Source organism: Sus scrofa, chromosome 1 (assembly GCF_000003025.6).
Source record: "Sus scrofa isolate TJ Tabasco breed Duroc chromosome 1, Sscrofa11.1, whole genome shotgun sequence".
NCBI lineage: Eukaryota > Metazoa > Chordata > Mammalia > Artiodactyla > Suidae > Sus > Sus scrofa.
The window spans coordinates 15,432,147-15,444,416 of NC_010443.5; the positions used below are offsets into that span (position 1 = coordinate 15,432,147).

General features: G+C 43.1%; 1 protein-coding gene across 1 annotated transcript in view; it reads right to left on the reverse strand.

Moving 5' to 3' along the window:
- Nucleotides 1-12,270, reverse strand: part of PLEKHG1 (pleckstrin homology and RhoGEF domain containing G1) — a 246,591-nt gene that overhangs the window by 90,513 nt on the left and 143,808 nt on the right. Inside the window, 1 exon segment of the mRNA XM_021086797.1 lies at nt 10,796-11,300. Within this exon segment, the coding sequence (XP_020942456.1) occupies nt 10,796-11,203 (408 nt within the window). The 5' untranslated portion in view covers nt 11,204-11,300.

Consider the following 12,270-nt stretch of genomic DNA (forward strand, 5'->3'; position numbering starts at 1 on the left):
TTTTACTATAGTAGGTATGTATTTCTCTATCATTTAAAATGTACAAAGCTGTCTCAATTTTTGTTAGATTCTTATCTTTCTTTTTTTGTGTCACTGATGACTTTTTTTTTGGCCCCTGACATATGAAGGTCCTGGGCCAGGGATTGAACCCTTGCCACAGCAGTGACAACACTGGATCCTTAACCCACTTAGTCACCAGGAAACTGATAACATTTTTGAGTGTTGTTCTTGGAACCCATTTCCCCTGTTTTTCCCCCCCCGTATGATCTTGCATGGTGAGTGATTTGTAGGAGCTCCCATGTCATATGGCCAATTACAGCAGAATTGATTGTAGGTGCTATGAAACTCATATTGCTCTTCCTCTCTGTCATCTGTACTCACTCTTTCTTGGGTCTGAGACACGGAATATAGAAGCTGAAAACAATCCTCATCTATAATCTATTCTCAGATCATAAACTCTCACCATCTGCTAAGTGTGCCCTGCAAAGCCTGACTCAGGGCCTTCCATACCCTTGTTGTCCTTAGACTGTCCTCAACCATTTGTTCCAGCCCCAAGTTTCAGGAAGCATGTCACAAGTCAGGATTGTCAGGACCTCACGGGTGACTCTTCCATTACCTGAGGTGTAGTATTTCTCAAGGAGACAATGAGAAATATCACTAAATCCATAATTATTATACCAATTGATGTTATCGCTCCAAAGTTCTTGGTAATTTGAAAACTGTATTTCAGATAAAGGTTCACAATATGAACACACTACTATTTATCAATGGTCATTTTATTTTCTCCAAGTTTTCCTCTGAAAGAGGCAAGTTGACCTCAACTTCTTATGGAAAATCATCTGTTATGATGTCAGTTGATTTCGAGTATGCAAGGCCTAAGAATGTACTAAAACAATGTTAACAATTAGGTTTTTCATTGCCTACTTCTTCAAGTGTCCATAATTCTCATTTTGGCTACTCAGAATGGCTACAGAAATGAGTTTGAAAGAAGGGCAGGGTCGTAAAAAGGAGGGCATTCTATTTTCTTATGAATTTTATCACTGCCGCAATAAACTTGCAGCTTCCAAGGATTGTCATTCTATTAAGGGTTTGATGGCATTAGTTCATTATCCTCATTGATTCCAGTCCACTCAAAAGTCTCCAAAAACTTTTGAGAAGTACAATCCCTATCTTTGAACTATGCCAGACCCAGAAGCCCTCTTTTTAAACTAAAATACAACCTAGTGTGTTCAATAATTCCAAAGAGCCCTAATGATAGATAGGGATAACTACAAAAACAAAAGGGGGGAGGGAATTAGGAATGATGGCAGAAAAGGGGAAGTGGTGATGGAGCCGAGAAAGAGGGGAAGGAGGAACGAGAGAAGGTGCATTGGTCTGAATCGGTTCCAGACCCTAAATGAAGAATTCCATTTAAAGCTTCTATGGGGGGTGTTCCCATCGTGGTGCAGTGGAAATGAATCTGACTAGAAACCATGAGGTTGTGGGTTCAATCCCTGGCCTCGCTCAGTGGGTTGAAGATCTGGCATTGCTGTGGCTGTGGTATAGGCCGGTGGCTACAGCTCCGATTAGACCCTAGCCTGGGAACCTCCATATGCCATGGGTGCAGCCCTAAAAAGAAAAAATAAAATAAAAGCTTCTACAGGGTTATTTAGTAGAGAGAGTAGCTATAGCCTCCACAGTGAGCATCATCAAAATCTTTCCTGTTTTCTTTGTATTTTTACTTTTACTGATGATGGTAGGATGCATGGTGTAGGTTTTATAATGAGAACATTTCAGTTCTAGATAATGCAGAGTGGACACTGGCAATCACAAAAAATGTTTCCTACCTTCTTTGCGTGCACAGTTGGACTGTATCTCCAAACTTAGTTTGATGTGGAATGAGAGACGGGTGAGCCTATTTTTTTTTTCTTTTTTTTTTGGCTTTTTAGGGTTGCACCTACAGCATATGGAGGTTCCCAGGCTAGGGGTCATATTAGAGCTATAGCTGTTGGCCTACGCCACAGCCACAGCAACGCAGGATCTGAGCCATGTCTGCGACCTACACCACAGCTCATGCCAACGCCAGATCCTTAACCCACTGAGCAAGGCCAGGGATGGAACCCACAACCTCATGGTTCTAGTCGGATTCGCTTCTGCTGTGCCATGATGGGAACTCCCCAGGTGAGCCATTTCTGTGCTTATCCCAGAGCCACCCCCTCCCCTGGCCGGTCTCCCACATCCTCTTGCCCTTTAGCTGACTGAGATGGTGCTGATCCCAGCACAACCTTGGGAGCCACATGCTGAAGACGACAGAGCCTCATCAGCTTGGTTCCTGAATGACTGCTTGAAGGAGTGCAACTCCCACTAACCTGAACACACAGAGACATACAAAACTGTAAAAGTAGAAAGAAACTCCTGTTGTACTAAGTCACTAAATTGGGGGGGCCTATTTGTTACTGTGGCTTAGCCTACCCTTACACACTCTGCATTTCAAACAGTGGTTCTCAACCAAGGGAATTTTGTCCCTCAGGGGCTATTTGGCAATGTCTAGAGGTATTTTTGGTTGTCACGAGTGGGGATGGTGGTGGTTCTATGGACATCTAGTGGGCAGAGGTGAGGTTTGCTGCTAAACGTCCTACAATGCACACTTACCCCCCACAATCGAGAATTATCCAGCCTCAACTGCCTGTTGAGCTGCTGTTACAACACCCTGCTCTAGAGAGCCTAGGAAAAGACCAAAATCTTTGAGCCCTCTGCTAGCCTCTAAGAGGAGATTGGCAGTAACAGGACAGTAGTAAAAGGAGGGGCTTTGGAGTGAGACTTGGGTTCCAGTTCCAGCTCTACCACTAACCAGTTACAAATCCTGGACAAGTTCCTTAATCCTCTGGAAATGCAATCTTCTTGTGCTCAAATGGGAAAATTCTAATGGTACCCACATGAGGGGTCTGCGGGTGAGGATATAAGTGCTTAATTAATCCAGTGCCTGATGTAAGTACTCAAATATTAGTTGTGTTAATGTTATTTTTTTAGTGTTTTTTTTGTTGTTATTAAAGCATATATCTAGAAAAATTAGAAGTGGTAGCTATGCAGTGTGTTTACAGAGGTTTACATTCATTGAGGTTGTGGGAATGGGCACAACGTTTGAGGTTTCATATTGGTGATATTCACCACCTACCATGCTCCCGGGAGAATCTGACCAATATAGTTATTTTGAATAATTTCCCTAACTTTTGACTCAAGATCCAGCCATCACAATTTGGAGTGAATATACTGACATCATTAAGCTGATATGAACTCTTTTTTTTCGTCTTTTTAGGGCCGTACCCGAGGCATATGGAGACTCGCAGGCTCAGGGTCTAATCAGAGCTGTAGCCGCTGGCCTACGCCACAGGCACAGCAACACGGGATCCAAGTCGCATCTGCAACCTACACCACAGCTCACGGCAACGCCGGATCCTTAACCCATTGAGCGAGGCCAGGGATCGAACCTGCAACCTCTTGGTTCCTAGTCGATTCGTTAACCACCGAGCCATGACGGGAACTCCCGATATGAGCTCTGTGAGCAGCCAATGGCTCCTTGTGCACAGCCACTCTACTACACACCTCACCTCATTTTCTTTCATTATCTTTGGTGTTCATGAGCAATCAGGAGGTATCAAGAGAACATTCTAAATGGGCTAAATAAGTAAAAGGCCAGGTCCTTGCCTTCCCTCCCATCTTGGACTACAACTCGTGGAGGAAATGACCAAAGTCACAGTGTTCTCACCTTTTAAGTTCCTGTCATTATTAAGGTGACAAGAGATGACAGTGAGCCAATATAAGGAAGAAGGGGACACAACAGCAACGACAACAAAAACAACCAAGAGGCATGGAAATGAACAGTCAAAGCGAAGTTTGGGGGCTTATGCACAGTGGTTGGATGTGCTATTTGAGGAATAACTTCGACATAAGCATCAAATTACTTAACAAATTTGCTCCTCAATTATTACAGATCTTAATGGTTTTAGGAAAGATCTCATTCATCTATAACGATAAAAGTCCTTGGAAGGAAAAATAAAGAGACATATTCACATAAAAGTGCTCAAAAGCCACGTCAAAGAAAAAGCACATACCGTGGAACCAAGCACTACAGTGTCTTCATTAAATCCACCCACGCAACAAGCCTTCGTTAAAAACAGTCCCTGCCAAGTCTACACTCTCGCATCGAACACGTATTTTCCTCAGTATTCAAAACATGTTAAGCCTACGGGAACCTCCTCAACAGTGTCAGTGTAATAAACGTTATTTAAACTGGAGGGAAAGTACTGAGTGAGGACATCTGTAAAGAAAAGACAACAAAACCTGTGACCATTCCCCTCATCTCAATAGGCTTCCCTCTTGGTACAAAACCCTTCTCCTCTTGTCAAATATCTCCAGAAATTATGGCTGGTCCAGAGGATGCCCTTGGGAAACCAGCCAAGGGAAAGAGTAGCAGAGACGTGAACTGGCCTTTCCACACCAAACCATTTCATCTCTCCAACAGAATCAGTAGGAATCCAGGCTTCCAGAGAAGCCACCCCCCGACAGAACGGTCCTTGAAGGGTGGTACAGGACAAAAGTCTTAATTTGTCCATTTTATCCAAGTTTTAATCATCTCATAAGCCTAAGAGCTAAGCATCTGGTCAATGGTACAGTTGCTGCACAAACTCCCTATTTTTGGTGTTATTTTTTAGTGTGTTTTGTTGTTATTGAAGCATATATCTAGAAAAAGTAGAAGTGGTGGCTATGCTGTATGTTTACAGTGGCTTCCTTCTTTCTCAGATTTGAGAAAGGCTCCCTTCCCAAGGGTTAGAGAGTTCTTCCAACAAATTGATCCCCCAGTGCTAAGGGTAGCCTCTTCTCTAAGCTATGGCAACAGGCAGAATAGCTTTCAATGTGCTGCGTTACTAAAGTGTATGGAAAGCATTCCTCTCTTGTCCACCTACGAGGACACTGCACTATCATACAATAAACAAAGAGTTGGCGCAGACTAATAAATAACCAGAGCTGGGGGGTGGGGCGGGGCTGGAGATCAACAGTCTAGTCCCTGCATAGCTACAACTTTTGAACAATGTTGGATGTTTCCACAAGGACTGCTTAAGGCATTGGCTCTTTACACCTCATACATTAAGGCTATAATACTCACGTCTTAGCTTTTTAATACACTGGATGGATAAAGGTGCTTGAAAAAGGATTTTAGCATTCTAAAATAGGAGAGAAAAAAATTAACTCCCACATAACTTTTAGTATTTTATCCCCCTTTTCCCCCTAAAATACACATGTCCTTAACATTCCCAAAGATGATCTAATCTAGCATTTCTTAGACTTTAGAGATGCCATTTTGAAGTCGGGATGTAACTTCTAATTACACAGTATTATATAGTGTTATGAACTATTTAAAAACTTTTCCTGAAAGATTCAAACAGGCCATGAACTATATCTGGGGCCACGTCTTATGAGACTGTCAAAGACTCTTTCATAGATCATTCAGGAAGACTAAAGAAGCCCACTCTACGCACGACAGTCACGGCTCAGTCAATTTAAGGTCCCATTAAACATGAAAGAAACCCTTTTTCTCCTACTTTCCAGCCTTGAATGTCTCTCTCTCCACAAGTTCTATCATTAGCGATTTTACTTTTAACTTTTAAAACTCGCTTTCATATTTATTATTTCATTTTATCTGTGAAGGCTATTGGGACCCATATATAGAAAGGGAAATAAGAGCTCCACTGTTTCTTTGTGGGTGGGCCATAGTTAAGGGCTCACCTCTCTCTCTCAAATGTCAAGTGTATGAAAACAAATGATTAGGATGCCCGGCAAAGGCACAGAGGCTGGAGCTGCCATGGTGAGGGGGCCATGGGCATAGAAGGAAGGGTCTGGGGAGGAACGCAAGGAATGAAGACCATGGGCAAAAAGAATGATAACACCGCTCAGTTTGACTTTGGGGAAGCATAAGGAATAATGTTTCTAAATTCTTCAATGGCATGGGGAAGGAAAAAATAATTACTAGCGTATTTAGGATTATTTTAACACAATGTCTCTACATAGGGAAAGAAAGACAGATATCCTTTTTTTATTTTTATTTATTTATTTTTTTGCATAGTAACCAACATCTGAGACTTCTGTTGCCCAGATAAGGCTGGAAGGCTCTCTTCTACCCTGATGCTATTTGGGACTCCATTGAGCCAACAAAGCACATGGTGTCAACATCTTTTGAAATCAGAGTATAGGTCACTGACCTCTCACAAAAATGCTTTTGTTTACCGATTCTAAGAATGAAATCTAAATCTGGATCATGAGGATTTAGTATGGATAGGATATACGACAGATAACATGTACCCCTTATGGGAGGAATTGATTAAATGAGAATGACTGCTAAAGGATATTGGTTAGTGGGAACTCAAAGCAGAGTGAAGACAGCCTGGAATTGTGCTGCTGAATAAGTGAAAAATGATGTCTCAGTTATCTTCCCAGTATCTCTATAAACAATTACGTTTGTTTTCCAAGAAATAATTCTTTCTTAAAAAGAGTCAACTAACAAGCTCTGTCTCGTAGGTGCGGTGAGAGATTATTAGGGTAGATTGTTACTAAGTAGCCCTTTCCCCAGTTGAAAATTCTGCACTTGAAAAAAAATTAAGGCACTTGGAGAAATCGGTGACTACATTTTCTAAAAAAATTAGAAGTGGATCAAGGAAAACAGATTTTAAGGAACAGACATTTCATGTTTGAAAAGAATGCCCATCCTAACAGTCTAGCAGGTAAAGCTGTTCGAGCAGGTAAATAATTGCTTGCTCTCCAGCAAGGAGGAAAGAACAGAGAAAATGGGTCTAACCATCTTGTGAAAATTGTGATCTTGAGAAATAGGGTGGCCACGCACACGTGTGTGAAGACGACGACGCAGTGACTCATCTCTGATCCGAAGAGATTCTGTGCTTCTCTAGGGAGGGAGGGGAAGTGACTCAAAGTTCTGGAGACTTCTGGAACAAAGCAGCTTCTGCTGCTTCCTTTGCTGCCTCCCCCCACATCTGGGACACATCTTCCAACCGCCCTCCCTCTCAACACCCTTCGTGACCTTTCCTCTCCCAAATTGTGTGTCACCTCAGATTTTCCATGAATTCTTTAGAACAATCCAACTGCATTCTGAAGAATAATGTTGGAATCACCCACTTAACATGACTTTTTCCTACTGACATCTCTTCTGTAGTGAATTACTCCTCTGTTTATTTTGGGGAAAGATTTCAGGTAAAACCCAGCATAGCTATAAACGGTGTTCCCTCTCAACCAGCAAGTTCAAAAGAGGCCCAGGATGGTTTCCTTTCTTTTTTTTTGGTCTTTTTAGGGCTGCACCCACACGGCATATGGAGGTTCTCAGGCTAGGGGTCGAACCGGTGCTACAGCTGCTGGCCTACAGCAACTTGGGATCCTTAAACCCACATGGATGCTAGTCAGATCTGTTTCGGCTGAGCCATGACGGGAACTCCAAGTTTCCATTTATTAATTGCTTACCCTGTACCAGACACCATTGTCTGAGCTTTGCACATCTCATCTCATTGAATCCTCAGAATAACAACCGCATGAGGCAGGTGTTATTTAGTAGCCTCATTTTTACAGTTGATGAAATGTAGGCACATATGCACAGTCTAATACAGGGGTTTGGCCAACCACGGCCTTGGGTCAAACCCAGCCCTAAAGCTGTCCTGCAACATTCACACCCCTTTGTTGACAGAGTGTCCGTGGCTATTGGGCTATAACGTCAGAACTGAACAGTTAGGACTCACACATCAGGGCCCAGGATGCCTTAACTATTTACTATCTGGCCCTTTGTTGGAAAAGTCCACCAACCCCTAGCATAAAACATGGTTAATTCATTGATAAAAGGGAAAAAAAAACTAAGAACAGTTGGACAGCTTGGAATAAAACTTTTGAGAAAGGAGTTCTCATTATGGCCCAGTGGCAACAAACCTCACTAGTATCCATGAGGACTCAGGTTCGATCCCTGGCCTCACTCAGTGGGTTAAGGATCTGGTGCGTCTGTGGCTGTGGTGTAGACAGGCACCTCATTTGACTCTTAGCCTGGGACCCTCCATATGCTGCAGATGTGGCCCTAAAGAAAAAAAAAAAAAAACTTCTGCAAAAATTTTCTTTGAAAAAAAAATTGTCTTGATCTGTTTTATAGACATCTTACCTTACTTCCTTCTCACCTAAGATATGTCAACTAGCCACAGAAAAAAACAAGAGCATTCAAGGAAGCCCAGCTCAGTCACTAAAGGTTTCTCTCTCAGTATGGCGAGTTTTGATTAAGCGGTAAAATTTCCAAGAAAAAAAAAAAAAGATAAAATAAAAGGATAGACGAAAGAAAGCTTCGACAAGCATAAATTTCCTGAGGTTTCAAAATTTTTGGCCGTTTCACAGGTATTTCTTCTCAAGTACAAATGACATCATTGTTGACATTAAACACTTGGCCTGGTTTATTCTACATTTGGTATCACATATTGTTTTGGTTGAGCATCAATAGATTTTTCTATTTTTACTGGGAAGTTAGGTCATAACTATTTTTAGTAGATGGTGTCTGGTTCAATCACTTGTAGAACTCATCACACAAGCGTGCCTTTAATTTTTTTCCCCAAACGCTGTTGAGAATGTATGTATTTGGTGAAGAGTGGCCTCATCGGCAAATATTCCACCTCTCTGCTCTGCAAACACATCTCAGACCACAAGGATAAACAGGAAGCGGGCACTAACACATGAAAGAGGCTGATCTAGCACTAGGCAGCTGAGGGAGTGGGGGCTTAGACTACATCAATATTTGAAATATTAATATTTTAAATCATTAATCAAGAATGAATTAACATCTGAGCAGCTCTGGTTTTTGGTTTTGTCTTTGTTTTTTTGCTATTTAGTTTTTAGGGCTGCACCCGCTGCATATGGTGATTCCCAGGCCAGGGGTCGAATTGGAGCTGTAGCTGCCGGGCTACACCAGAGCCACAGCAACGCAGGATCCCCCACCTACTGAGCAAGGCCAGGAATTGAACTGGTATCCTCATGGATACTAGTCAGATGCATGCCTACTGCGCCACGAAGGGAACGCCTCTGGTAATTCTTTATCCTTAAAAACCCATCTGATTCTGCTGGCAAATGATGTGGCACACAGACTAACCTGCAGTGGTTCCCAACATGTATGCTTTTATTAATCATTTTCTCTGATATTCATCCTTCTTTTTTCTGTACTCAGTGAAATAAAAGGTCAGCTATTTTCCATTATAAAATCCATCCATGCAAGAGGTTGTGAGGAAAAAAAATAATTAAATAAAGACAAAAGCAACTGTTTTCCGTCACATAAAACTAGCCACAATTAATACTTGGTGATTTTTTGTTTGTTTTGTCTTTTTTCTAGGGCCATACCCACGGCATGTGGAGGTTACCAGGCCAGGGGTCTAATTGGAGCTGTCACTGCTGGCCTATGCCAGAGCCACAGCAACGCCAGATCCGAGCTTCATCTGCGACCTACACCACAGCTCGCGGCAATGCCTGATCCTTAACCCACTGAGCAAGGCCAGGGATCGAACCTGCAACCTCATGGTTCCTAGTCGGATTCGTTAACCACTGAGCCATGACGGGAACTCCTATCCTGGTTTTCTACACATTATGTTCATGTTATATAAGGAGAAAAGTTTGTATTTTATAAAGGATATAGTACACAAATTTTATTTAGATATTCATTTCTAAATGCATGAAATATTATTTATCTTGATATTTTCAGTACTTGAGTTTTTTTGCATCATTCAAATAAAATCTGATATATTGATTAAAAAAAAATCTGTCTGTAAATCCAAATCAAATTCATCATTGAATTTCCAGAGTCTGATCTGGTAACTGAGCTGAGCTCAATTTACAGGGAGCCACAGAATTTATGCAAACTCGTTTAAAGTAAAAGTGAGCAGAAAGTAAATGCCCGAGGCAAAGCCCTGGGTTTTTCTCTAACCACCTTCCCCCAAACAGAAACCAATACAGAGAAACAACATCAAAGAGTCATTGCCAAGCTTGTTTGCACAGGAGAATCACCTGAGAATCTGCCATAATTTCCTCCCCGCCACGCCAGGCCACACCCCAGGCCCGTGACATCTCAGGCTCTGGAGATGAGACACAGGAATTGGTAGTTTTAGAAACTCCAGACATCAGGAGACAACTGTGATTAAAGTGAAGATAGTCTGATGGGCTCAATCAGTGCACACCCGCCGCACCTGTGAATCAGGACGCCTCCATCCTCTGCTCCACCCTCTGCCAGGGACTAAGATCTTTGGGCAGGATTTACTAACACAACATACCATGTATGCGCTGATATCACTGTTCTGCTTCTAACACGTAATCAATTTGTTAACTCAAATATTAAGAGCATCTTACCACAGTGAGTATGGCCCTGGGGTTTTTCTTAAGCATTCCCACCCCTCCTGCATCCTAAGGAGATACCTGCCCTTTTTTTGGTCTTTTTAGGGCCGCACCTGAGGCATATGGAGGTTCCCAGGCTAGGGGTCGAATTTGAGCTGTAGCCACCGGCCTACACCATAGCCACAGCCACGCCAGAACCGAGCTGCATCTGCAACCTGTGCCACAGCTCAGCGCAACACTGGATCCTTAACCCGCTGTGCGAGACCAGGAATCGAACCTGAGTCCTCAGGGATACTAGTCAGACTTGTTTCCACTGAGCCACGACAGGAACTCAGACACCTGGCTTTGCTCTTTATCTTGCAAGCATATGGATCCTGCAGGACAAACTTTAAAAACCAACAGCTGGACTTACCTCGACGATGCTTTTTAAATCCTGCACGTAGGTCCTTTCAGTCTCCAGAATCTCCTGCACTACTCGGTCCACATAGAGCAGCTTGGGGCTGGTGGCCGAGTCTGTACCCAGTTTAGTCGCCCCGTTGGCATCCCCTCTGCGCTGGGCCCGGGGCTGCCCCTCGCCGCCCTCGTCCGTGTTCTGCTGCCCGGCTGCGCCATCCCTCTGCAGGTCGCTGCTGGAAAACGGCCTGGCTGGCATCAGCTCCAGCTTTATGGCCCCTGCCTCCTTATCCTGGGGAAACAAGCCCAAGTGGCTGTTTGAAACTAAGGTCATCCTGCTGCCGAAGGAACCGTGGCTGTCCCGGGAGGAGGCCGAGGATGAGGTGGAGCCGAAGCTGACCGGGCGGTCGCTGTCCGAGAGCTCCATGGTTTTCCGTTCTTGGGAGTGGGGGGGCCCGGTTGGGGTCTGGGAGCTGGAACTTCCGTTACAGCTGATGGCACTTCAAGACGCAACTGGTGCACATCTATAGGCATTAAAAACAAAGTAAAAGGACAAGATAAGCAAGGTAGGCAGGTATTTTTTAAATTATATCAAACAGAAGGTTTAAAGGCGGTTAAAATCTCGCTCCCGGTCACATGGTCAAAAGCAAAAAGGTAGCAGGTTAGGTATAGACAGAAATACCAAGATACCCAGGGAACGCTGAGCTGCGGAGGTGGAGTTTCTAAGGCATCACGTGGAAACACGTCAGAGTCCCGAGCGCCGCCCGGGACCTGCTGAACTTCTGTCTGTATTTTACCAAGATGCCAATGCCACGTGCACGCACTTTAAATTTTGAGAAAAGCACTGCATTCACGCCTCAGTGTGTGAGCACCTGGAATGACTAATAGAGCGAATTAGTCCAGATTTACCAAATCAACACTCAGGGCTCAGGACACAAGGCGTTTAGAGCTTTAGCAAGAACCACAAGTGATGCTTATGTATTTAAAACACATCCTATGTGAATTCTTATGAAAGTTTGAGAAACACAGTTCTAGATTTTAGGTATTCCATTACAATTCCCCAGGTTAAACGACCAATCTGGAACTAGCACAACTTAATGATGCTAGCAATTTTACATTTACTTGTATACAGCATTGAAGAAAGAGTCACACAGACGATAATTTTGCAATACGGTGCAAGAAACCCCCAAAATATTGAGACCCACATGCTCTTTAACACTTAAACTTCCCAACATTTCTCTAAATCTCTTCTTGAAAGCTGGCAATCCATCTGTGGTATTTATGGAGTTACAGGGCGACAGAGTATATTTGATGACCTGCTAGTGTCCACATGAAGAGTTAGATAACATGGCAGTGTAACCACACAATGAAATAATAAATATAGGAACAGTTTGTGCTTTTTTTTTTTTTTTTAAAGAAATAGGATTGTCAGTGTTTAGAAAGGAAATAAGAGAGCGTCTGCAAAGTCCAAAGTTCACTTAAAGCTGCAGCACT